This window comes from Rhinolophus ferrumequinum, chromosome 6 (genome assembly GCF_004115265.2).
Source record: "Rhinolophus ferrumequinum isolate MPI-CBG mRhiFer1 chromosome 6, mRhiFer1_v1.p, whole genome shotgun sequence".
NCBI lineage: Eukaryota > Metazoa > Chordata > Mammalia > Chiroptera > Rhinolophidae > Rhinolophus > Rhinolophus ferrumequinum.
In genome coordinates, this window is record NC_046289.1 from 22,467,548 (window position 1) to 22,495,435 (window position 27,888).

General features: G+C 49.9%; 1 protein-coding gene across 5 annotated transcripts in view; it reads right to left on the bottom strand.

Annotated features, from left to right (window-relative positions):
* ESRRB (estrogen related receptor beta) overlaps window positions 1-27,888 on the bottom strand; it is a 167,370-nt gene that overhangs the window by 49,493 nt on the left and 89,989 nt on the right. For all 5 annotated transcript variants that reach the window (XM_033109633.1, XM_033109630.1, XM_033109634.1 and 2 more), the window contains exon 2: window positions 6,140-6,549. In XM_033109633.1, coding sequence (XP_032965524.1) covers window positions 6,140-6,549 — 410 coding nt within the window. The remainder of the gene's footprint in view (window positions 1-6,139; window positions 6,550-27,888) is intronic.

Here is a 27,888-nt window from a genome sequence, read left to right on the forward strand (position 1 = left end):
GAAAAATCAAGGTATATGTAATGCTGTTCCTTAAGAGCTTACAATCTTCTTGGGGAACCAGACAAGTCAGGGCAATCACGAGACGGTGTGCTGTGTTGTTGGTGTGCTGGGGGATTTACAGGAGCATCGAGGAAGGGTGCTACGTATGCCAAATGAGAGGAGGAGATTAGAGAAGGCTTCCTGGAGGACAGGCCAGCTAACTTGAGACCTAATGGACAAAAGTAGGGACTGCCAGTTGGGAGGGGGAGCAGAGAGAAGACGATGTGCAAACTCTAGAAATTGAAAGTATGGTTGACAAGTTCTGGGGACTAGAAAACAGAGCAGTCAGGCCGACCTACAGCGTGCAACGGAGAATGGCACAAGATGAGCCCCAAGATCAGTGTGCACCAATCCCAAAGGGCACCCTCAGTAGTGTTCTGGAGCTTTGATTTTGCCCACAAGCAAAATGGGAGAGTGACGGGGCCAGCCCGGTGGCTCAGGTGGTTAGAGCTGTATGTTCCTAACTCCAAAGGCTGCCGGTTCGATTCCCACATGGGCCAGTGGGCTCTCAATCACAAGGCTGCCAGTTCAGTTCCTCAAGTCCCGCAAGGGATGGTGGGCTCTGCCCCCTGCAACTAAGATTGAACACGGCACCTTGAGCTGAGCTGCCGCTGAGCTCCCGGATGGCTCAGGTGGTTGGAGTGCGTCCTCTCAACCACAAGGTTGCTGGTTCAGCTCCCGCAAGGGATGGTGGGCTGCGCCCCCTGCAACTAGCAACGGCAACTGGACCTGGAGCTGAGCTGTGCCCGACACAACTAAGACTGAAAGGACAACAACTTGAAGCTGAACGGCACCCTCCACAACTAAGATTGAAAGGACAACAACTTGACTTGGAAAAAAGGCCTGGAAGTACACACTGTTCCCCAATAAAGTCCTATTCCCCTTCCCCAATAAAATCTTTAAAAAAAAAAATGGGAGAGTGACATGTTCAGTGTGTGTTCAGAAGGGTCTCTCTGGCAAGCACTGAAGTAAACAGACTGGGGTGAGCCTGGCAGCTGGGAGACCAGTCCGGAAACTATTGTAGTCAGTGGTGGCCTGCATGAAAGCAGGGGGAATGGAGGGCCATGTTGGGTTGGAAGGGGGCGGGGGCGGGGAGGGGGATGCGGGAAGCAAAGTAAAGGCAAAGACCCACTTCCGGCCTAAACACTGGAGGAGCGATACAGGCACCGAAACGGAGATGCAAGGAGAAGCATCTGATGGCAGAGACGTAGCTTATGCTTAGGACTTGTTGCATTTGGGGTGCTTCTGGGACATCCACGTGGCGGCAATGCTCATCAGATGTTACAGAGTTGGAACTCAGCGAGAAGTTGAGGGCAAGAGCTGTGGAACTGGGATTCATCCCGATTCCAGAGGCAGTGAAGCCAGGGGCAGGAGATGTTAGGTACAAAAGGTGGGTCAAGAACAGAAGAGAAAGAAAGGGGAGACACTGGTAGCTGAAATTTGAAGGAAAACTGGAGATACTAGAGGTATTTAAATGCTGATGGAAAGAAGGACACTGTAGAGAGTGAGAAGAAGATATAAAGCCCTGAGATAATGGGTAGGAAGGTCTCTGGGAAGTAGGGAGGAGATAAATTCAAAGCCTGAGAAGGGGTGAGCCTGGGGGAGGAGACATCTTCCAGCAGTGAATGGGTAGCTATCAATGAATGACAGATACGCAGGTAATGGGAGCGAGTGGGTAGGTCTAGTGGCAACCAGCTGATGGAGCTCCCGTCTGAAGCTTCTAGTTTCTCAATGGAATAGGAGGCAGGGTCATTGCTGAGAATAAGCGACAGGGTCAAGCAGTAGGGCTTGGAAAAGGCCCCAGTGTGGCTCCCCCAAAAGCCCCCTCATGACTTCAGTTCATGCTGCAAAGCTTTTCACCATGTGAGGTCAGTATCACAGTCCAGAATCTGGCATCAGCCCTGTGATCCGGAAGCCCGACTCCAGCCACAGGAAGCGACTCCATGTCTCAGCGGCAGACTCACATCGCGCACATTCAGGAACCTGATGTATAAGCCCAGAGATGCCAGCGCATTCAAGTATGCGGAGAAACTGATCAGCCTAACCAACAAGTTCACTCCGAGCAAAAGACCTACAGGGGAACTAGATTGTACTCAGAAAGATGCGAATCAGATCAACCGAATGTTTAATCCTATCAGGCTGACTCCTGGAAGTGCCGTCTGTTACAAAAGTCTGCCTTTCATTCTGTGCCTCCAGGGCTGATCAATCCTTTTGATGGGTACATTTTTTTCTTTAGATATGCTAGGAAATTCAATCAGGTTGAGGATTATCTCCTTTGGCTTATAGCCATTCAGACCCTCTTTATCTATCTCTGAGCTCATCTACTCTGGGTGTCACAACAACCCCTGACAGCAAATTCCCTTTTATAGCATAGAACCGGGCAGGCCAAGTTGTAATAAACATTTAACACGCATTACTAGGGGTTGATTTTAAGCCCCTTGAGGGCAAGGGGACTGCATCTACCTAGTTCTGTGCAATAGTGCAGGGTAGGGCACATTTTTTTCTGTCAAGGGCCAGATAGTAAATGTTTTAGGCTTTGTGGCTGGATAGCCACTACTCAGTGCTGCTATAGGTGTGGCTGTGTCCCAATACAGCTTGATTTACCTAAGCAGGTGGCCAGCCTGCAGGCCGTCCTTTGCCCCCCTTTCCCATCTCCTCCCCCATTCTCCACAGGCACTAGCACCTAGCCCAGCCACGCACACAGTCAGTGCTCAACAAATATTTGAAGAGACCGAGGCCTATCTCCCCCAATCTATCGTGACATCCTTGTTTCTGCTATATTTCTTCCCATATTGTCAGTATTCTTCAGTGTCACTACTGAACTGAGCAGACTGAAGCAACCCACTATCATGCGGGGTGTCATGCAGGGTCACAAGAACGCAGGACATGGTGAGGCCAAAAAGGAACACCCACGGAGCCATAGATAGGGGAGTCACACCACTATATTCTTGCTGGCCGCTGGGTTGGAGACACAGGAAGTGGGAGCCACACAATCTGCAATCTGTCGTCTGCTTCTCTGCCAACCAACCTCACTTGCTAACTGCAATCCGCTCTTGCTAGCTCAGCCACCATCTTCTTGCTAGCCCCCATTTGCTGCTAGCGTAGCCACGGCAGTTATATTAGTGGCCAATGGCTCCGTGGTTACAGCTGACGGCCAACTAGCCACAGCTGATGGCCATTTACTACCTGAGCCAGCACCTTTCCATGTGAGGCCGAGAGCCTGGAAACTGCACTCCTGGCTCTGTCCCCACGCCCATCCTAAGGAGGGAGGCGGGTGTGAGCTAGTATGATTTTCCAGAGCCTTCCAAGCGGTAACATACATTTGTGAATGGGTCATTCTATGACTAAAGGCTCTATGTCCAAGCTATTGGACTTTTAAAAGTGGCCTGACTAGCCTTTTTAGTTCAGTCGATGCTTAGGAAACTGCCTTGGTTTGGAGCCTAGGGCTGTGCCTGCAGATTCCCACGCTCTCAGCTTCTTCAGTGCAGGCCCTACTCCTCACGCTCCCCCTGCAGCTCCTTGCTCGTCTCTATGGTTATCCAATTAGAGGTCATTTTTTCCCCCTTTATACTTTTCGTTTTTTTGCCCCCAAGTTTTCTACAACTATTATGTTCAAAAACAACATTAAAATCTTTGTTAAAGTAAAACCAAAGTGTTAATAAAATAACCAGAGCAATCCACCAGCCTAGAATTTACTCTTCCTTGTTCTAGATAGAAACTTGTGTCCGGTTATAAACGTGAAACTTGTCTTGTGAGAAAGAGACAAAGCAACTGATTGCACTAAAATGCTGCTATTTGTCTTTTGACTTCTAGGAAGAGATCATTATCCTATTCGTGGTAGCAAATAATTAAAGACTATTTGCAAATTCTTCATGTGGAATCCTGAGTGGCTAAGGACATTCTCAGCACCTGGGCCTCTGCTGCGAGTAAAGTAGGGTTTCTGAGGTTACACCAGCCTCTGCCTTCAGAACATTTGATCCAGAACTCTCCAGCTCATATAAGGATATGGAGAGAAGAAAATGTAATTGTCTCCTAAAGAGCCATTTTTCAAAAACTGACCTCCAAGAGTCAATCTCACCAAGACCGCTTCCTAATTTGGAAAGAAAAATGCTACTTCAGTAATTTAAATTAGTTTAAACATCTCACATTTGTCAAATATCCTACGATATTAATTAGATATCGGACTAGAGGTTCCCAACCCTGTCTGAGGTAGGAGACTTAGAACCACCATGCAGTGCTTTTGAAATCTGGAGATCCCAAGGCCCTCTCCCTGATCCAGCAGTTCAAAGCGGGCAGGGACCAGGCTGCATTCATTCACTGCTGGAGGCGAGCACACCGCCTGATAGGAAAGTGCTCAATAAATATTTGCTGTAAGAAGATGGTATCGTGGCTCCTTCTGGGGAAGGTTCAGGGAACCCGAGTCTGGAGGTTTCAGAAAACTTCCTTTTTACTGTTTTACTCTTTTGCACTGTTTGAATTTTTGCCAGGTTTATTCTTTTCGAAGAATTCCTTTAACAAAATAAATGTTATCTCTAACTAAAGTAACTAAAATAATTTAAATCCTCTTAAGTCACAATAATTACTGTTTTATTTATATGTAAGTCTCAAAGCTTGCTCTGTAAGGTAAAATTCCATGGTCTTAGTTAACAATATGTCTAAAGTGATACTGCAAAAGTGAAAATAATACTTGTAAACATTTATTTTGCACTTACTAGGTGCCAGTGAATAGTCTAAGTGCTTGATATATATGAACTCCCTTAATCTTCTTTTATCAGCTCTATGTGACATGAGGTAGGAATGATATCCTCCCAGCAGGTGAGAGAGAAACAGGCCCAGGGCGTTCCGCTGTAAGGTAATGGGATGGAGCTGTCTGACCCAGGAGTCTGGGTGGCTAGCCACTACACCACACCGTCTCAACTACTAGGCAGAATTAGAAACATGGCCAATCCGAATGCCCTCTATTGGTTTCATAAATAAATTGTCATCTGAAGAGATGTCAACAAATATTTGTTGAATGAATAAACTGAGAATCATCCCAGGGAATTTCAGGCTGCTTCTTTCCAAAGGGAAATAGGGGGAGGGAAATCCTTGGGAGAGCCAGGCAGGCCCCGGCGGAGGGATCTGGGTCAGAGACAGGACAAGTGCCCCGAGGTTTTCTCCAGTCTGGTTTGCAGCATCTGTTCCCATGGGATGGCATCACCTCGCCTCAGTTACCTGCATGAGCAGGACTTTGGGTCTCTCCTGTTGCCAGCACCTAGCACAGTGGCTGGCACTTCAGAAGTGCTCCACGGATACTTGGCTGAATGAATGACGCAAGTGCTCTAGCCCTGGCCTGCTGCAGTAAGAATCTCAGGTACCGTGCGCCCAGCCATCTCTCCGTGCTGGGCCTGTGCCTTGACCTTGAAAACAGCCCATCATTATCCCCAATTTATCTAGAGGTGACTTTACAGAGGGCAACTACCAGGGCTCTTGCACACCTTCCTCAGAAGGATTCACTTGAGTACCCACTGAAAGAGGCGGCCACCTCCACGGCCACAGGGACATGACACAGCTGATACGCAGATGTATTGAAAAAGCCCTAGAACACAGGCTACGCTGGGATCCAAAAGGGGGGGAGGGGTCAGGGGAAACAGTCCTTTGCTCTGTCAACCTGAGTCTTTCACGGTGAAGAAAACAGTTGTGTTTCACTTGTGTAATTAAAACAGATAAAAACAAAGTGCGAGACCCTTGGTATTTTACAAGGTTTGGAATTGCGGGACCAACAATGCTATTTCCCCCCAAAAAACCAGCTTTTTGAGGAGCACACCTCTGACAATGCTCCCCGTCCCAGTGAGAGGCACACCCCTGGTGAGGCCCTTGTGTGGACTTTCTTCGGGTTTTCTGGGGCGCCACATGGGGGTACGTGCCATTTCAACAACAGTCCTGGAGTTAGAGTCCTTGGCCAGACTCCCAGCGTGAGAAACCCTGAGAGACAGAAAAGGGGGCCCCCAGAAGCTCCCCTCCCGGCACTGCAGGGATCACCTGGCTTCCTGCCAGCCGCCGGCCGCGCGCCTCCACCCGCACCCGGTCCCGTCCTGGGCCCTGAAGGACCGCCACGCACCTTGGATGGTCCTCTTGAAGAAGGCCTTGCAGGCCTCGCAGGAAGCCACACCGTAGTGGTAGCCAGAGGCAATGTCCCCACACACGAGGCACAGGCGCTTGGGGATGGCGTTGAGCATGTACTCGCACTTAATGGCCGCGTCCTCCATGATGCCGCCGGCACAGTCCTCATAGCCCTTGCGACACGGGGTGCCTCCCAGCCCGGCGCCCGCAAACATGGGCGGCGAGTCCAGACCATTGGCGTGGGCACCCAGGGCCAGGCCAAAGCCGCCGCTGGCGTCGGACGAGCCACTGGGGCTGTGGTGGCTGAGGGCATCGACGCCCGAGGACGGGCTGGACGGCTCCGTCTTGATGAAGGAGCCACAGCTGGAGCTCAGGTGCCGATCGTCTGCGGACATCCTGTTCAGTAGCCTGTGAACACAGAGTGTGGGAGGTCAGGTCTGCGGACGCTGAGGTGTGACACCGTCCCCAGGAATTAGCTCTGGGCTCCGGGCACCAGTGGGCGGGGTGGCTGGGAGGGGCCGATGCTAAGGCCTGGCTGAGATAAAATCCTGGTCCCGAAGGTCAATTGGTCACCAAACGGCACAGCCCAGAGCAAGTTTCAGGCATTACACCCCTGCACCTCCCAGAACCTTCTGAGTCCTCAAAGAAAAAACTATGAGCAATAAGCTTCAGATTAGGGACCCAGCCTTTTGCAAATTGCCGGCTTGAGGGTGACAAAAAGTGGTAACAATTCAGCCAAAATACTTGGCTGAACTTCCCACACAAGAATGAAACATGGCGGCTCCGACCTCAAGTCCAGATGTGCCAGGCCCTGGAACAGACACCCTCGGGGCAATGATCTGATAACCCGTTTCGTTCGGTTCCACTGGGGCTTCGGGGAAGTCCAAGCTCAGACCTTCCCCCACGTGCCACCATCACCGAGATGGAGAGCAGAAATGCCAAGGCACCTGGCCAGGGCAAGAGGCCAGGCTTGTGGCAAAGGCCTCAGCCAAATTCGCTGCTTCTGGGCTTTGCCTCTGGCCCAGGGCACATCCGGAGGGTGGTTCCAGGCCCCCTCTCTCATTTCCCTCCCCTGAGCAGGCTGGCTTCCACCCAGCCCTTCATCCCCAAGAGTCTGTGCCTCCATTAGGCAGCAGGAGGGAGCCTCCTAATCCCAACTCTGTACATCCCCCAGCTGTTTCTTAAACTTAAGTTTCAAGCTGTAAGTGCCCCAGCCTCACTGATAGTGTCAGAGAGGATTATTCAGGAGGCAGGATCACTAGGAAGGGTCCAGTTTCCTGTAAGGAAAGCCCCTCCTCCCAGAACCTGGGCGGGGGAGAAGGCAGCTGGCTGGGACCCTCCTACATCACAGCTCCCCAGACGAGGGGAGGGGCCTCTCTCCACAGGGAACAAGAAAAGCAGGGAGATGAAGGTGTGTGTTTGGGGAAGCCAGGCCGCAGCCCATGCTCCAGACTTCTGGAGGCCCCGTCCTGGCCCAGCCATGTGCGGTAAACAGGAGGCCAAGGCTTATGCCTGAGGAGCAGGTCAAAGAAAAACGGGAAGATCCTGGAGATCTTTTGTCTCCAGAAAAGGGCTGGAGAGGTTGGCTTTACAGCCCCCTGGGTGGAAAGATGGCTCCGGGCTGGAGGGGCCACTGGGGAAGCAGCCACAGCCCTACCTCCAAGAAAGAGAGGGGCAGGGGGGGAAACCAAGGCTCAGGGGACTGCTCACCTTGGGTGTATGAGCCGTGAGGCTGGGGGACGAGAGTTGGGACAATTGTGGCGTGCTGTCCACTGGGAATGTTGCCCAGAGGGACCCCCTGTTTTCTGAGCAGCACATTGGGGAAAGGATTGATCACCACCTGGGGAAGCGGTTGCCTTCTGGGCACTGGAGGTTCCAAGATAAAAGATACATATAAGGCTCCTGCTCTCAAGGAGTTTATTATTTACTGGAACGTAGTGTTTGAAGATAGAGGCTCCCAGGTCTCTTCTGTTCCAAATTGAATGTTTTGAGTCCTCCAGTCCTTGGAAGCACCTCTCTGCAAGCCCCAACTTTCCCTTACATTGATAGTAGGTGCCCCAGTTGAGGGTTTCCTCTGGGTCCTTTTACATCCCACGGGCTGGTGCCCTGTCATTTCCCTGGGCTCCCCACGGCCACCTGCCTCCCCTCCACCCACCAATGGGTCCCCGGTGTGTCCTCAGGAAAAGCCATTAGCAGGTAGGGCATAATCCAGGTAGAGAATCTGCCAGAGCTGGCACACACGCACCTTTGGAAGGGTTCCTTCCCACAACCCCTTGCACAGGGCAGGCAGGGAGAGCTGACCAGGTGCTCTTTCATTTCTAATCCCCTCCTGCCTGCTGCTTTAGGCTCTGCAGTTCACAGGGCCATCCCAGGCCCACTGTGACAAACACTGATGGGCAAGGCAGCCCCTCGACCCAGCCCTCCATCCTCCCCCCGCCCCTTCAGCTTCAGAGATTACGGGAGATATACTTGACATAAACGGTCATTGTAGCAACTACTATTTAGGGAGCATGTATTATGTGCCGCCTGCTTCAGATCTGTCCCTTGGATGTACAAGAAGCATGTGCCCTGAGGGAAGAAGATGGAGAGCCCTGGAGCCATTCCCAGTGGACAGCAGGCCACAGTTTTCCCAACTCTCTTCCCCCAGCCTCACGGCTCAGACACCCAGGGTGAGCCATCCCCTGAGCCTTGGTTTCCCCTCCTGCCCCTCTCTTTCTTGGTACAGAAGGACACGAAGTGTCCTGCAGTGGGCTGTGCAGCCAAGACCCGCCCTGCCCAGACCCTGCCCGCAGGCCCAGGTCAGGGACCCTGGGGCTGAGAAGGAAGGAAACTTGACCAGCCAGAGTTGCCACAGAAAGCCTTGCCAATTTGGTGCATCAGTCCCAGCTGAGGTGGGAGGGGGGTTAGAGGTGTGGGGTGGGGGTGGGATGTCTAATGATTTCATTCCTACAGCTTTCTCATTTCCATGATCATTATTTTGGCTCCACTTGCACATCTTTTCCAGGGACAGCCAACCTGTATTTTGGGCACCACTATGTGCTAAGTGCTGGCCAGATAACAGGAACATGATAGGCATAGCCCACGATCTCAGAAGCTCTCACAGGAAAAACAGACACTAAACAAGCACAAGTGTGCAGAGCTCCGGAAAGGGCCAGGTGAATACAACACAGTGGGGGCGGGGGCGGGGGGGCTCCCTGCTGTGCCTAGCTGGTCTTGCTTCATTCATTCAGCGATGACAACCAACACCTTCTCCAGACGTTGTCAAGTGTTCCGGGGTGGGGTGGGGGTGGGGGTGGGGCTGGAGAAAGAGAGAGAGAGAGAGGGAGAGGAGAACCATTAACTTAGATGTATGAGGGAAGAGGGTGGGCCAGGGGCTCCCACAAACCTGGGAGCTGAGGTTTGGGCAAATGAATGATGCAGTTTTGGCACAGAGGAGAGTGATGTCAGAAGAGGTGGAATTGGGAGAAAATAGAGGGGTGGAGAGTGTGGTGGTTTCCAGGGGCTGGAGGCTGAGGTATAGGCAGGAGGAAGGAGCGAGAAAACGGGAAGGATGGGAGATGGGGTCAGAGGTGGAGCCTTGATACCAGGTCCAGGAGAGTGTGGCCGACACTTGTGCTCTGGGGAGGAGGGAGTCACGTCGAGTCCATCATCTGTGGTGGCTGAGACCCAGTTCCCAACTGGGTCGATGACTATTGACTTTACCGGGAGGGGCAGATGCCACATCTAAGCAGCCTTTGAAAGAGCCGTAGTCAGGGGTCGAAGCCCCTCGAGGCGTCGTTTCCCGATGATTCTTCTGGGACGGGAGTGTGGGCACAGCTGCCCTGGCCGCAATTTCACCACCGTCTGATGAGGCATGGACTCCCTCCTGCCCCCACTCAGCCCTGCCCCTGGCCGTCCTGGTGTCCAGTGTGAGGCGCTGCACCCCAGAGCGGCCTGAGCCCAGGGGAACCTGGGCTGACCGGGGGACTCTCTGCTGGACATCGCTCTGCCGGACAATGGAGTGGGTTGAAGATTTTCCTGATGCAGAGACCAACAGAATCTTGGAAGTTCTGAATGAAACCCAGACGGTTGGGTTTCACGGACCTCTAGAGGAAGAGAAATTCCAGGCTGTCACCATCAATTTTAAACTGGAATCCCAGGATCTCTGTCCCTCAACGTGGCCTGCTGGTGGGAGGCGGCAGGAGAGAAGCTTCTGGAGGAACAGAAGCTCCTGGAGGTAAGAGGGATGGACTGGCCTGATTAGCTGGGGCCTGGCTGGTTTTCCTCTACAGGGTGGAGCCGACCCCACCCCATGCAGAAATCTGGGTCTCACGCAGAGGGGCTGTGCTCAGAGCCCTCTTTTGACTGTGTGCTGGGGTCACCCCTATAAGAGCAGAAACCAGCAGCTGAGTCGCTTACTAGTTACGAGCCTGCACTCTGGCCTCAGACGAGCCAGTTCTACCACATGGTAGCTGGTGACTGTGAGTAAACAGGTTACCCTCTCTGAGCCTCAGGGTCCTCATCTGTAAAATGGGCTCAATCACAGCATCCCCTTCAAAGGATTGTTCTGGGTGAGCGTGAGCTAATGCAGGCAAAACATTTAGAGCATCCTGGTGCCCAGCAAACATTCAGAGGACATTGGCTGCTGGTGTGATTTTCCCAGAAAATCCAGCAGCTGGCAGCCTGTGGTTAAACCCAGCAAAACTCTTCCCTCAACCAAGTCCACAGATCTAGAATTGAGGATAATTCCATAGGAACTTGCCATTTACCAGGAGGGAAAGTGGATGGTTAGGTAAATTAAGAGGATAAGCCTGAAAGGGGAATCTACTCTACAGAAGAAAAAATGGTTTCTGAACACTTGAGTGCAGTCGTATGTACATTTCTGTAATTAATTTGCTAAGCAGGGGCCACCTGAGCTGTTCATTGAAGCCGACTCTCAGACCCTCCAACAAGGCTTTATTTGTTAGGAACCAGCCCTCAGTCACCTGAAAGTAACACAGTTAAACCTCCTTTAAAAATATTATTAAAGAACACAGGCCGAGACTTTAATATGGGCGGTAGGACGGGGAGGACCACGTGGCTAAATGTGAATCACTGTCAAGGCCCCAGGATTTCTCTCAGGTGATGGATACAGGGGTTCTTATTACATGGGAGGGAGGGAGGGAGGGAGGGAAGGGGGAAGGGAGGAGGGGAGGGAGAAAGGAAAGGAGGGTTAGGAGGCCAATGATGAGGAGTATTATGAACCAAGGATTATAATTAATCAAAGTCTGTGCATCTGAGGTCCGGTATTTACCTATTTTTTTTTCTTAAACTGATATTTCTTTAATTCAAATTGGCCTTCCCCCTGAGTAGTCTGAATCACCTATTGTAACAAATGGTGTTTTATCATTACTATGTGATTAAAATCTTGCATAGTGTACCTTTCAATAGTAGATCCATTTTTCTGGACAGACACAACCTGCACAGCTGGAGTCAGTGAATCGTAAGTTCTCAGAGAATCTCCTGCCTCCCCTGGTGACTTTCAGATGAGGAACTGAAGCCCCAAGTTGTGAATGGCTCAAAGTTACTACTAACTGGAAAGCCAGGCTGGTTGGGGTCTGGTTGGGGGTTTAGAGACACAGTGAGCTGGTGACCCACCTGGTAGAATGAGCTGACTCAAGCAGTGGCCCACCTGCCACCCTCCATTGCCACATTGTTACCACAGCACCATTCTTTCAGTGGTTCAACATTACCTGGTCTCCTCAGGAATACTTTCCTAATACTCTCTTGTTCTTTCTCCCCTTGGGGTCCCCTTTGGGACCCAGGACTGCAAAATGACCCAATAGCGAGCTGGCTTCAGTGAGAACCTGCCTCCCGCTGTGCACGGAAGCTCAGGCAAAAATCTGTAATTAAGCATCTTGTCGTTAGAAGGATTAGTCAAAACCAGGCTGATCCCGGACAACTGATTGAAATCTCGTTCCACACAAATTACTGCATGGAAAATAATGATGGGTAATTAGTGCCTTTCAATCGGGGCTTTTTATCCATGATTTTCCAGGCTGCATCCATCATAATGAGAAGAGAGAGGCTGGGCCAAGGGAGAGGGAGATGACTGGACACAGAGTGGCTGCCTGAGGACAGCTGGGATGGCCCACAGTGGACGGCCACTGCTGGTTCACACTGTGGCTTCTGCAAATTGACAAAAGGGGCACCCTTCTGGGGAGAACAATTCGAAACTTCAGCCCTCACCTTGGTCCTGTCAGTAGAATGCCCTTATGCAGGACCCAAAGGTACCTGGTGGCTCTTCCTTTAGCCCAATGGGCCAGCTCTGGGCTCTGGCCCCCACAGAGGGGGGTCTGGAGGAAGAACAACAGCACACATTCAGAATATGCCCCAAACACACCTCTAGTGTTCTTCCTTTCAATAGCCAGTGGAAAGCTGACATCTGTGAACTTATCTTAACTCTTCTTGACTCTGTTTTTCTTTTCACCCCATACCAAGTACTGATATGGCATAAACATCCCACCTATGGTCATTGAACATATTCAGCAGTTTCCAGATGGCATTTAATCCTCACAGTAACCTGAAAGCTTAGTGGTTGGAGCTGGACTGCCTGAGTTTGAATTCCAGGTCTTTCCCTTACAAATTAACTTTTTTGTGCCTCAGTTTCCTCACCTGAAAACGGGGTGGTCTTGAGGATTACTGAATTAATGCAGAAAAGAGCTTGGAACAGTGCCTGGTACGCAATAAGTGCTCAATAAATAAATGTTAGCAGCCCTTCCTAGCACCCCTTTTTGGTAATGAAGAGATGGCTTCCCTTCTCAGCCTCTAAAAAGTTCAATCCCACAGCACGCAAGACTGTCTTATTCTCTCTCTCCTTCCATCATTCATCCATCCACGCGTCTACCTCTCCACCTATTTAATCATGCGTCTGCGTGCATCTGCGTGTGCTGGGACTTCTACGGAGAAAGTCCCTTTTCAGGCAAAGAGCCTCCTCCTGCAGAGGAGTGCATAGAACCAATTATTAGAACTAACGAACCTCTCTCCTGGGAGCTGACATCTAATTGCAACATTCTCTCTCTCTCTCTCTCTCTCTCTCTCTCTCTCTCTCTCTCTCTCTCTCTCTCTCACACACACACACACACACACACACACACACACAAGTCCCTGCAGCATTTGCCACATTCTTACAGACCTCCACCCCACTGGTCCAGCTGATTGACCCAGGGGTGTGCACCGGATCCAAGCTGAGCTAATGAGTCTCTCCCATGAGATCTGTGGTGTCAGGGCTGCCTCACCAGGGACAGAAGCAGTGAGACAGACAGCTCAAGTGTGGCCAAGGTCAGACTTCACACCAATGTGCAGCGAGGGAGAGAATGTGAAAGCTGGCAGCAGAGAAGGGTGCCTGCCAGGGCAGACTCCTGGGAGTGAGCCTCAGCTGCTGTTGACAGCTGCCCACAAGCCCAGCAGCACCTCTGCTCAGGTGACTGAGCAGAGCCTGATTCCCTGACGCCATGTCTCACAACGGGTGTTCTGACACTTAACCAATCTCATTCCCTCCCTCCCTCTCTCCCTCATTCATTCCCAGTTCTCAAGTATCTACTGTATGGCACTCACTATTCCAGCCCTGCCGATGGACTGGTGCACAAAGTGGACAGGTTCCTGCCCTCAAGCAGTGACAACACCATATTTCATTGACTCTAAGCTACACCATTTTTTCACATATTAACATCTTGGCTATCAGAATGCATCTTGAATCAATGGCATGCCATGGTTTAATTTAGTTAGTGGTTCCAAAAATAATCGTGTCTTTAACAATAGATGATATCATAGATTCAATGAAATATGATAAATAAGTATAGCTGAGACTGCTATGAGTTCACCAAAAGCAATTTCATTTTCTTCCTAGGCATCAGAAATACTACACCTCCCAGTCTCCCTTTCAGTTAGCTGTGGCGATTGACCAGGTCCTGGCCAATGGAATGTGAGCAAAGTGATGTAAGCCACACCCCCTCTCTGGCTCATAAAATCTCTCTCATGGCACTCCCGCCTCCCATTCTCTCTCTCTCTGTCTCTCTCTCTCTCTCTTCCCCTGTCTGCAGGCCACACAGGATCTGAGCAAAAGCTCCAGAGGGTCCAGACAGAGGACCCAGGAGATGGCCCCAAGGCCCTGGGCGATGGCAGAGCCACACATTGGAAGGAACCTGGGCCCCTGAAAAATCTCTTGAAAGGCTGCCTGTTGAACACCCTCACCACAATGTCATGTGAGCAAGATGTAAACTTCTGTTGTGTTAAGTCACTGAAACACTGGGGTTGAATATAATAATAGCTAGTATAGCGCACCCTAACAACAGTAAGTAAACAACCAAATACTATAAATTCATTTAGAGATGAGTGCTATGAAGAAAGAGCAAGGAAGGGGACAGATGGCAGATGGATCAGTGTCCAGATACAGTGGCCGGAGAAGGCTTCTCTGAGAGGTGGACATTTAAGCTGAGGCCTAAAGAAAGAGAATGAGGGAGGTATGCAGGGAAAGTGCTGGAGGAACAGCCAAGAGGCAGGCAGGGCCCTCTTCCAGCTAGTGGCACTCAAACCAGGCCAGGACCTCAAAAGGCCGCTGGTTTATCCCTGTTGCCAAGTGGCCACCTGTCTTAGTTGAAAACCCCAAAGACAGGGAGATCATCAGTTCAGGAGGCAGTCATTTCCATCTTTAGACCACTCAGATTATTAAAAAAAAAAAAAAAAATCTTGTCAAGAGCCAAAATATTTTTTCCCTCTGGAGCTTCTAATATAGTTTATACAACTCTCTCCCTCGGGACCTACAGAACAAGTCTAAGCCTTCCATAGACAGCAATCTAGATTGCTGAAAGCAGCTTCCTCTTCTCTAGTGAGGCCTCTACTCACCGGGATCAACATTTGCCCTCCTTTGAGAATAATCCATCCGCTCTGTCTATTCCTCCCAAAGAAGAACATGGGAACTGAGCACAGCCCTTCAGGTAAGTCCTGACCAGTTCAGAGCAGGACAATACTGACACCTCCTTCATCCTGGACACTATACTCCTGTTGATGCAACCCGAGATGGAATTAGCATTTATGGCACTTGGCTTACACTACCAACTTTCACTCTGCTCCTTATGTGATCACACAGCTGAGTCTCTTTTGTGCTGTTGGTGGGCCTCACTGCCACTTCCCCATGTGTGTTCCCGCAGGGCAGTGAGGTGGACAACACTTTCATCCACTGCCTGATAGTGGCAGTGGCCCTTCCTTTCTATGTGGCCTTCTGCACACCAGGAATGACAAAGGGAGGTTGGGGATCCCAGCATCCATTTCTCTGCCTGACTCAGTTTTTCAGTCTTTATGCTAATGGACAGCCTGGGCAGATGACAAAAAGACATCTTAACTCAGGTGGATAGGTGGGACCTGGACATGCAGCCAACTGGGAACCCACTTCTGACCTCTGTTAGGCTGATGGTAGAAGGCTCACTCTATGCTGGGCATGGAACTATATGTATTAAGTCATTGATTCCTTGAGACAATCTATTGAGGTAGGTACTATCATTTTCCCCATTTTGCAGATGACAAAACTGAGGCTCAGTGGGGCTAAATATCTTGGCAGGGGTCACACAGCCAGAAAGTGCTGGAATGAGTGACAAAGCAAAGGGCAGTAAGTCACAACACTCCTCAAAACGGCTCAACACAGCTAGAAGCTTCCCATCGCACTCCCGGAAAGCAGGAGTCCTTACTGCAGCTAGGAAGGCCCCCGAGGCCTGGCCCCCCCACCTGCCTGCTCTCCCCTGTGGTCCCTTCATGCCAGTCACACTGGCCTCCGGACTATTTCTGGACTACACCGTCATGCTCCCACCTCGGGGTCTCTGTACATGAGGGCAGGACTGTGTCTGCGTTCTTTTCTGCTGGAACTGTCTAGAACACTTCCAGTCACACAATAAGTACTCAACAAATATCTGCACACGTGAATGAAGAGGTCTGAGAGTTGGGTGGGTTATGAGCCCCCAAAACCGGCACCCCCTCAGGATGCGACAGTCACGGGCCTGAGCCACAGGACAAGACCAGAGTCACAGCAAAGGTGACAGCCAGTGCTGCTGGAGCAGAGCCCAGAGGCCCGAGGCCAACAGTCCCCGGGAAGGACCCAAAGGATCAACCTCACCACCAGTTCCCACCGAATTCCACTAATCCTGGTTTAAAGACTTTACAAATGGTGCATGGATGTTTCTTTCTATTTTGCTTTTTGTTTTTTAAGCACCCAAAACCACGTAATATGTTTGGAAGCAACTTAGAGAGGCTAGAGTCTCAGACCCGCTTATCAACAAATCTGGTTTCAAAATGTTCAAACACGTACTTTAACACAAGAATCAATGCAATTTATGAAAATTTGTGGGAAGTGGGGCTGGAAATAGCTGGCTTTGACTTCGAGCCAGAATGTTGGCTCTGTGTAAGTGAAAAGGGTCCGCCACTTCTCCCTGCCTTCTACAGAGAGGGCAGAACAGGGCCCAGGCACAAGGGTTCTAGAGCCAGGTCACCTGGGTTCGAATCCTGGCTTTGTCACTTACTGGCTGTGCAACCAGTTGCTTTACCTCCCCACAACTCAGTTTCTTCCTCTGCAAAATTCATAATATCAAGTCACCAAATCTCGTAGAATTTTTCTGAGGATTAAACAACACAATAAATATAAAGCACCCACAGCGCCACCAGCACATAGTGAGTGCTCCAAACACATGAGCTGTTAACTATTATTCCTCAGCTCTTTTGGGTATAGGGCCTTCCAGCCACAGCCAAGGGGGGTCTGAAATTTGGGGTCTCAGTCATCTCTTTTACAAAGTGGATATCAGAAGAAAGTAAGGAAAGGTGGGGAAGCAGAGGTGGGGTTCACTTCCAGGCTCCTTGGTCCTTCCCTGGGCTGTTGGGGGTGGGGTGCTGGATTCACCAAGCTTGTCCTTGGAAATGCTGTCACTTATCACACTGACTTCTCCAGTTGGGGCATTTTGACTATTGATCTGATAAATAAACAGCCTGCTGGCTCGATCAAAATGTTATTTTGCATTTCAATTACTGCTCACTAATGCAACCTTCATCTGGCCAAGATGCTGCTGGCAATGACACCAGCCCTGCCAGTGGCTTGAGAGCTGGATCTACCCCCCCTGCCAGCACCAAACAGGATTAGGGCCCTCCCAGCCTGGGAATTCGCTGTTCTGGGGAGGTGAGAGGATGAGTTCAGAACTGGAGGGGCAGAGGCTGCTGTCCTGCCTGCCAGGAAAGGCCCTGGTGGCTGCAGGTATGTCAGATTGGACACACCCAACCCAGCCACGGGACCTCAGAGTCTGGCCTCAGCGACCACACTGCTTTGTTGAGTAGCCTTGGGTATACCGCTCCGCTTCCCTGCGTCTCAGTTGCTGCATTGGTAAACTGGATCCAAGAACTATGCTACTTCTCTGGGTTGTTGTAAGAACACAATGAGAAAACAGACGTGAAAGCCCTTTGGAGGAAAAAAGATATTAATGCTGTTATATTATTTAATGGAATAATAATAACACAAAATTTCCTTTCTTGTTAAGTACTTACCATGTGCAAAGCGCTTTACACATACCAGCTTTTTAAGCCTCACGATGCCTCTGGAATTTTAGTCCTATTTTACAGATGGGAAAATCAACTGAGGCACAAAAACGTAGCATGGGCCACACAGCATCCCATCTCCAGTATGTTGAAGGGTAAAGTCTTGAATGCTAATCCATCCTGACACCCACGGGCCAGGGAGCTCTGGGGGTTTAGCCAATCTGGGGTGTTTCCCTCCACCCCAAAGAACAAGGACCATCTCTGGAGAAGCGTGGTGATGCCAAACATGGTTACTTCTTCCCTCTCCAGGCCCGACTCGCCTTTCAAGGTGACAGAAGAGAAAAATAGCTTCTGTTCTCCTCCTGGGGGGTCCAGGCTGGGAGGAGGGGCAGAGGCTGCCGACAGCCAGAAAGAGGATGGCAGGTGTCTTAGACCAAATGTGTGTCCCCCCAGAATTCATATGCTGAAACCTAGGCCCCACTGTGATGGTATTAGGAGGTGGGGCCTTTGGGAGGTGCTTATGTCATGAGGGTGAAGCCCTCATGAATGGCACCTATATGGTCCTTATATATAGGGCCTTATAAGGAGAGCCCCCAGAGCTCCCTGGCCCCTCCTGCCATCTGAGGACACAGCCAGCTATGAATCTGCTTGAGCCTTGATATTGGAATTGCCAGCCTCCCGAACTGCGAGGAATAAATTGCTGTTGCTTGTAAGCCACCCAGGCTGTGGTATTTGGTGCTGGCATCCTGAAAGGACTAAGACAGCAGGCCTGAGCAGAAACTCTTCTCTGGACCACCTGGGACTGGGACCAGTGTCCCAAGGCCAGCCACCAGGACCAAAGGGACGAGGGGTGAGCGAGACTCATCCTGCTCAGTGAGACACTAGGCTCTTCAGAGATCTGAAAACGTGGGCACATCTCGGTGACAGGCACAGGCAGAAGCGATGTCACCTAGCACCAGAATTGCCAGGGCTACGTCCTCTGTGTGCAGGCATATGAGGGGCAGAGGTGGCCTGTGAGCCCTGAATGTAGAAAATTCAAAGTGGAAAATTTGGAACTCCCAATATCGAGGGCCCCTTTTGGAAAGGACTGCCCACCCCTCCAACTTCTGTGTGCCTTGGTGGGATTGAGGGTAAATTTTGGCCGTTTGCCCAAAGCGCTTTGTCCTTTGTCCTCACGGTACACTCACCTAATGTGCTTCTCTGTGTCTCTCTCTCACAGACGCACACACACACACACACACACACACATGCACTCCCAGCTCCCCTTTCAAGGGTGCAATTGAAATTTTGTAGTTTACATTGCAGGTTTAAAAATAATAATAAACAGCACAAGGGTCTTCTGAGCTCTTATTATGCCTGGTATTATAGAAAGAGCCCAGTAACTAACTGACATGGCTTCTGTCCCAGCTCCAAGGCTGTGTGTCTTTGAGACAGTCACTTGCCCTGTCTGGTCTCATTCTACTTCCCTTTCTGGAAAATGTAGACAGCCCTCAGCCATCTGCCAGAGAGGCCTAAAGACACATGACACAGGAGGTAAAACAGTAGGCCTTCTGAAACAAAGCGGGACCGTTTATCTAGAGATTTACCTGGGAAACTGGACACCAGTCATAAGCTTTTTGCTCATGCAGGTTTCACAGGTAACTCAAGGGTTAAAAATGAAATCACCGAAAGAAAAAAATCCACGTTACAAAATGAAAACACTCGCTGTAATACAATGACCTGAGATCAATACGACATGTAAAGCCTGGGAATCCATACCTTCCCAGTCTCCCACCCTGATGCATCTGCCTAGCCAAACGCCAGTCGCCTGCCTCACACGACATACTCCCCAGGGGAGAAGGGCCTCTCCACACACATCCACCCCAGAGCTGCCGGCCCCATCCAGCAGCCAGCTCGGGCCGAGCTCCTCTGGGAGGAGGAACCACCCAAATCTCTCTGAGCTCTCCCAGTCCAGATTCAAGTTTGGCTTCTGCCCCTTCCTTCCCCCATGACCTTCAGCAGGTTCTTGACCTTCTCTGAGCCTGTTTCTTTATTTCTAAAACAGGGACAACCCATCTTGCTACCTCATTACTGGAGTTAATGTGAGGATCAAATTAGGATATTATTTTTCAGAAGCTTTGTAAAGTGTCAGCCTCCTGCCATGTTGTCACACGCGCCCTGGCATGCTCACTTTGACATTTCACAACCCTGGCTCCTGGAGAGAAAGGGAACACGGTCTTCAGGGCAATCAGTCCTACGCGGTGCCTGCCCAGAAATGGAACTGAACATGAACCCCGAGTTCATCAGCACTTACACGGCCGTCCAGTTAACCCTCGCTAGGCCCCGAGATAAGTGGTCTCACCCGCACTATGGAGGTGGAGCAACTGAGGGTAGAGTTTCCTTGTTTAATGTCCCTTTGTGGGTCGAGGGCAGAGTCAGGATTTGAACCCAGCCCCCTTCCCGCCACTCCTGAGTTCTGAGCTTGACCTCAATATTTCACAACCTTTCAATATCACAATTGTAAATGGAAATAGTTTAAAATGCAAAAGCAAACTACCTGGCCAGCATGCCTCAAAGCTGTCAAGGTCATGAACTAAGGAAAGCCTGAGAAACTGTCACAGACCAGAGATTAAAGAGACATGACAACAACATGCAGTCTGGAATTGAGCATCCTGAAAGAGAAACAGAACATCAGTGGAAAATGAATGAAATCTGAATAAAGTGCAGGGCTTAGCTAACAGAGAGACATACCGACGTGAGTTTCTTCATTGTGCCAGGGTACCGCGGTAATGTAAGAAGTTAGAGAGAGGAAAACATGGGCAGGGGTATACGGAACTGCCTGCACCATCTTGGCAACTTTTCTGTAAATCCAAAACTCTTCTAATTAAAAAATGTTTTTAAACTGGAAAAAATGAAAAAGCTCCAACTTTGCCTCATGAAGAGAATGTGAGGAGCCACGTGACCCACATGCCGACCTGTCCTCAGGAGGCTCTGCTTTCTGACCACCGGCTCCTCCTTCTCCTCCGGACAAGCCTTGCTCTGCCTCAGCTCTGCCTCAGCTCTGCTCATTTGCACACAAGTTGTGCTGCCTAGAATGTCTTTTCCTCTCTCCACCGGCAGTCACAGTGTGGCATGGCTGGCTAGAGCCTTACAGGTGACCCGACACTTTGAACCAGATATAGTAGCAGTTTAGCCTGAGATAGTTCATCAGAAGCAAAAAGCCATATGCTTGAAACGCGACCTGTAGAATTTACTTCAAACACACACGCATCCACACACACACATGCACAAAAACCGCTCAAAACAATCTCAGTGTTGAGGGATTATGCCATATCCACTGGGTCGAACTGTGGAATTGCTGAAACAGTGGGAATTAGAAGAAAATGGAAAAATACGTTGGAAATAAAATCCAGTCCCTACCGTGGTCTGCAAAGCCCTCTGTAAACAGCCCTGGCTACCTTTCCAACCTCACCTTCCTTCCTTCGCCCTATGTTCCAGCCACAACAGCCTCCCTCCTTGCTCTGTCCCAAATATGCCAAGGGCATTACTACCTCAGGGTTTTGCAGTGGCTACATATATGTGCAATATAAAAAGAGGATGTGTAGAAGATAGTGTGCAAGCCTGGAAAGAGAAGTGATATTTGGGGAATTAGCTGAACTTTCAAAAAAATCTTTCTCAAAATATTTAACATTGTAACATGGTTGGAAACTGTACAAAGACGACATCCTTTGCTATCGTTCAGACCTCATTTCAACGTTGCTCTCTCTCCCACTCACTGGCTGTGTCACCTTAGGCAAGCCGCTGAGCCTCTCCTGAGCCGCAAGTGTTTCGTCTGTAAAATTGGTATCACATTCCCTTATTCAGAGAGTTGCTGTGAGGATTAGAAAGAAGATGAAAAGAAAATGCTTAGCACAGTACTTGGCATGTAGGGATGGCCTCTGTAAAGGTCGTTTCCCCCACCCAGTCTGTTCAGTTTTGTTTGTATTGTTTGTTTTTATTTTGGACGAAACCCAAATGTCACTCCTTCTACAATTTTCCAAAGTCAAGGACGCCCCTTTGAAACCCTGTGGAACGTGGTTCCACACACGTAAGTTATAAACACCAGACTTTGCTGCTTGTCAGCCTCCCCTTGCTAGCTTCCAGACGGCAGGGCCCTTGTCTCCCTCACATCTGGATCCTACAAAACCTGGCTCAGCGCTGGGTGAACACAGAGTGGGCTCTGAGTGGTGCTGAATGAATGAATGATGCACAGACCAGGGCAGGGCAAGGGGAGCTTAGATAGAGAATTTTCAAAGAATTTTGGGCGGAAAGGGATCAGAAAGCTCATTTGGTTCAACCCCTTTTTACAGATGAAGAACCTCGGACTCAGGGAGGATAAGACTTGCCTCAGGTCGCCAGCCAGTCAGAGCCAGGCACCTGGCTCACGCACGGCCCCTCTGGGGCAGGAGCCCTGAGGAGGGCTGAGCCCTGGACTGGCAGTCAGCCCCAGGTGTGTCTGGGGAAGTTATGTGCTGGGGGAGGAGAGGGTTACAGAATATCTCCTTCCAATCAGCGATTGTGCTAATCAATCAACTCAATTAAATCTAGAATGCTTAAAAAAGTAATAAACAAAAACAGCAGCAGAAAATAATGACTAATAATCAAGTAAAATTGGATTATTTCTGTGCTGACTGGTTGGGGTGGGTAGGGAAGTGAGAAAGTTCACTGGAGCGAGGAAAGAGAGAAAAATAGCTGGCTCAGCAACCTGGGGACTCTGGGGGCCGGGGAGGACCCACAGGGGCAGAATTCCAGGGCCCTTAAAAAAAAAAAAACCACCAACCAACACGGGACTATGTCCAGGCACTATTCTAAGTGCAGGATGCATATGAACTCACTTTGTCTTCACAGCAACCCTAAGACGGCAGAACTATTATGATCCCATTTTACAGATGGGGAAACTGAGGGACAAAGACATTTGGTCCCATTGCTGGGGTACAGCCAGTATTTATTGGATCCTTATGGTCTAACACCAAGGTTTTGCCCTAAGGACATGCTGGAGGCAGGTGGAGTGCTCTATGTGCCTGGGGAGGAAGCACGTTCACCACATATAAAAAGTAGTTACTACTTACCGTATTTCCCCGAAAAGAAGACCTACCCCGAAAATAAACCCCGGTTAAGATCGTCAGCCAGAGGGACACATGTAGTACGTTATGACGATGTTCCAGAAGAAGATGACACGACTGTATTTGAATACATGTAGATTGTTGTACAAGAAAAAATAAGACATCCCCTGAAAATACGCCCTAATGCGTCTTTTGGAGCAAAAATTAATATAAGACCTGGTCTTATTTTCACGGAAACATGGTATTTATTTATTTAACTTCATCAACCATACATTTACTGAGTCCAACACAACAGGGACCTTGCCCCTCAGCCCAGCAGCTCATGACAGATGCAAATAAGTGAACAACGACAATGAAATGTCCAAACGTGTGGTGATAGAGCCACACATGCATATTGACCCAACTCCTGGAGCAGACAGAAGAGGAGGTCAGGAAAAGCTTCCTGGAGAAGGAGTCATGTGAACTGCCTTGAAGGACAAGTAAGGTGCTGGCCAGGCCACTAAGGGGAGGGGATGTGGAATGGCTTTCTAGGCAACGGGACCAGTACGCATAAATCACAGAGGTGGGACCAGAGCACACATCCGGGGCCTTGGAAGTACCTTGGGACTTCTGGGACAGGGGTATGCATCGGGGGCGGGGCCAGGCTGCCAGCCCAGGAAGGCGTGGCTGGAGACAGGGATGGAGAGGTGAACAGAGGCCAGTTCCGGGAAATCCCTGGGTACTACATTTAGAAATTCGGAACTGGAATCTCTGTGAGGCTGTCTGCGGAGATCCTGGAGCTGTGTTGGGCTGGATGCATCACACTGCACACCCTACGGTGCGAGGGCAGCCCCACCTGATGCGTAAGGGCCCAGTAGTTAGAGCCACCGCCACCTTAGAGCTGTGGGGCAGCGGGTTACACCCTTCTTTGCAGTGCAGTGCAGTGCAGGTAACGCTGGGGGCTGGGCAGGGCACCCACTGCTCACTGTCATCAGCAAGGAACCTGAGCCTCCAAGAGGTGAAATGACCGTCACACAGCTGGCTTATAACTTGGGCCGTCAGTTTCACAATTCTGTCCCCCAATTTTTTCCCATCCACCTTTTCTCTACAATACAAATGCATTAGCAAAGCCAGCTATTTAAAGAAACCCCACAGCTAATCCTTGTGTAAATGGAAAATCTTTAAGCAAAGCTAATAACCTTCCTGTAATCCAGCTGTTACGTAATTCTGGGTTTTACAGTAGAGCACGGGGGCTGAGGGATTCTGGTCCCTACAAAACCTACCTTGTGGGGAGACGATGGGATTGGGATAAAGAACTGGTGAAAAAGGTGTAGCTTGTACCCGGAGGGGCAGTAGGACAGGCTACTGTCCTGGGTAGGAGGATGGAGAGGAGAAGGAAGGATGGAGGTCCCCAGATCCACAGCCTGTGTGGGCCGGCAGCCCTGTGAATGAGCCAAGCCCAGGCTTCCAGCAGTGGCGGCAATGGGGTACAGGGTACTTGGGGGTAGGGAGAGGCCCATGGGAAGAAGAAAGGAGCTGGGCCCTTCTGGCCTCCACCAGACTTACACCACATTAGCTAAGTTGTTCCACATCTTTCAAATACCAAGCAACAAGAAAGGGAGGTAGCCCCACTCAGAAGGCGAAACTGAGGTACTGGAGAGCATGAAGTCAGTAAGTCACTACCCCACAGGCACTCCCCAATCCCCCCAAACAGCTTGGACTTCAAGTGATTCCCCTGTTCTAAAACAACAGGGTCCATGGTCTGTATTAGTTTTTGTGCCCCCAGCACCCAGCACAGTGCCAAGTAAACAGCAAGTGCTTAGTAAATGTTTTGAGTGGGAATTAAAATCGGTTCACTTTACAGAAATTAAATCCAGAATGGGGATGAAAGAGAACCAAGATTTAAAGCCGGTAAAAGGAAGGGAACCAAAATGGGAATCACATTTGTTGAGTGTGATTGTATGCGACATTGCACTAATTCTATTTAAAACAGTACTATTTTATTAGGTAATTAGAATTCTATTTTAAATAATATTAGATATTAAATAATAGTATAATAAAATAAGAACAATATTATGCTTATATTCTGGTGGACGTAGTTTGCACAGAGTGGATGAGTAATGTATTAATGTTTGTCTAGCTAATTATGCTAATAATTGCTAATATTAGTTGGGAATATATGAGCCGGGTACCATAACGTCATATCATTCAGACCCCTCAAGAACCTTGCGAGGGTGGTTCTATTATTACCTGTAATGAAGCTGGGCACTAACCCTACGTTCTGAAGTCACCCTTATGTTGCAGTACGCACAGCCACTGGCACCTCCCCAAACCTCCACCCCCCACAAGTGCCTGGTCGGGAAGTGGGTAGCAGGAAGTCACCTGCCAGATCCTGATAAAGCAGACAAGGGCTTAACTCACTCTCAAGAAGGGCTGTGGAACTCAAGGAGGCTTTAAACAAAGATGCCCTTGGACGTTTCCATTCTGTTTTGACGATGCCTGGGTATAAGTGGACAAAATGATAGCACCTGAATGGACCCAAGAAAAGAGCTGCAGAAGTAAAAACTCCAAGTGCCTCTTGTTTAGCTTTGAGCAGTCCCCTCTCTTTTCAGGAAGGGCACATGATTCTGTGGAAAGACCCCAGGATTTAAAGCCAGACCATTGACAATTTGGGTCCTGGCCCTGCTACCCACCAACTGGCACTTAACCAAGCTGAGCCTCAATTTCTCCATCTGTAAACTGGGACACTCAGGCTTCCCTTGCAGGTTTCTTGGAGAGATTAAGAAAGCTGTGTATGAACACACATGGAAAATCTGTGCAAAGATATAAGTCACAGAAAACTTGGGAACAGTGGTTACTTTGGGTGTCTGCCTAGGGGACTAAGGATTCGGAGAGAAGAAAGGATAATGTACCATCATTTCCTATACTCTGGTACGGTTTGACTTTTTTATTATACATGTGAATATTACTTATCTTAAAACAGAAAAATGAAAAAACATATGTAGGCACTCAATAAATGGCAGGCAATACAGTAACAAGTCCCCTTAAAAGTCTGCTTCATTCTCATGGACTGGGTAAAACCATCAGAAATGTGCACCCTTGGTGATCTCAATACAGCTTACACCCGGGACCTGCACAGAAAGCACCCCCTTCTTCACTTCCTCAGCCTTCCCACCATCTCTGGGCCCCATCCCCTGAAAACTCTCTCCTCAAAGGAGCCCCCTCAGCTTGTTTGGCTAATGTATTCGCAAACCAAATTAGGGGCCCTGGGTCCCAGGGAGGCCCCCAAGCCAGTTTCTAGATGCAGGAGATGAGATACCATCTAGTGCTCAAATCCGATTAGGTCCCACCCCCACCCCTCACCCCACATGCAAAAGCCCACTTTCTAATCAATTTTACAAAGGGCCCTCTGCAGATATACACTAATGGTATTGAGCTGAGATCTTTAAACTAAGTCTGCAAGAAGTCTGCAAAGATAAAATGCACGTACCGTATTAGGAGGACGCTTGTCGCCACAGTGTCCTTCCCCGCAAAGGGAGAGGGGTGGGGGTGGAGACAAAGTGTCCGCCACAGACAAATGCCGTCTCCCCCCCAGGAACACCAGCTTCCACTTCTCCTGTCAAACGGAACCCCCACCCAACCCCTTCCCCTTCAGTTTTCTTGTACTTTAACTTTTTCTGCACTAGACGCCCAACAAGTTACCCAGTGACTGGTACGTTCTTCTTGCTCCTCTAATCCTTGGTCCCCTAATCCTTACCTCCCCAAAGGCAACGGCTGTTACCAAGTTTCCTGGGAATCTGATTTTCCATGTTCATTCATGTACAGCTTTCTTAGAAAGCTGCCAGGGAAGCCTGAGTGTCCCATTTTACAGATGGAGCGATTGAGACTCAGATTGGTTAACTGCCAATTGGGGAGTGTTTGAACACCTGGCTCTGCCACCTACGACCTACGTGGCCTGGAACAAGAACATAACCTCTCTGGGCCTCAGGCAAAGCAACTGTAAGACCCGGAGTGATAGCAATGAGGACCCATCTCAAAGGGGTAGAGATGCTGTGTGTACTGTATTCACAGCATTGCCTGGTTAGAACCAAGTGCTCTTACCTCTCTACACTGCCACTCACACCAATTATTTGTGTCATTCTCCAAATAGTTGCTGACTTCACACCTTTTTATCTGGAATGCCTTTTCCCCTTGCTTTCATTAAGAAGCCCTCCCTGGCCAGTTTTCACTCTCTCCTCCAGGCTCCCCCAGCACCTTGCTCACTCGACAGAGATTAACTGAGTGTCTGCTATGTGCCAGCACTGTGCGTGGGGGGTGCTCATTGCTCTATATCCTTCTAGTGCTTTGGGGCATCATTAATCTGTTAGGTCCCTGGAGGACACGGACTGTCTTATTCATCTTTGTGTCCTCATAGAAGGTGCCTAATAAATTTTTGTGGAATGAACAAAAGAATGAATCCATGAGTGGGGACAGTTGACCTGTAGCAACTGCAAGCCTGGTTTTTTGCACTTTTGGGGCCAAGACCTCATGGCCCCTCAAAACTGCCTGGTGCCTCAGAGTCCCGAGTCTGCTCTGAGGTGTAAGACACTGCAGCCGGATCCCCTGTCCTTGCAGACTGCTGGTGCACATGTGACCTGTACACTGGGTGCCGCTTGGTCTCTGGCAGAGGGCTGGGCAGCCAGGACCCGCATTCTGGCATCAACAGTCACCTACTCAGGGGCCACACCTGAGGAATTTGCACGCCGCTTGACATAAGTAGAGCAAGCTTGGAGGATCTGTCCCACTTTGGGGAAATAGCAAACTGGCTGCCTCCATCCACTCTGGGCTCACTGGCTTCGGGCTGCTCAGCCTCCAATGCCAGCATCTCTGTGCCCCGTTCCAAGGTCATCAGCCAGCAAAGTGGTTCCTCTGTCCTCTTGGAGGCACCCAGACCTATTCCTGTCCCCATCAATGCTCAGAACAGGGCTTCAGGCTGAGTGTGAATCGGGCTGCATCCCTGCAGGACCCGACCTGTGCACTGAGCAGACTGTGTGGCCCAAAGCTCCCAAATCCTCTGGTCTAAAAAGAAGAAATGGGAAAACTAGAACTCCAGCACCGAGGGCTGCCAAACCCGGAGTCACGATGGTGGCTCTGCTCAGTGCAGGCTCCTGGGCCCTCAAAC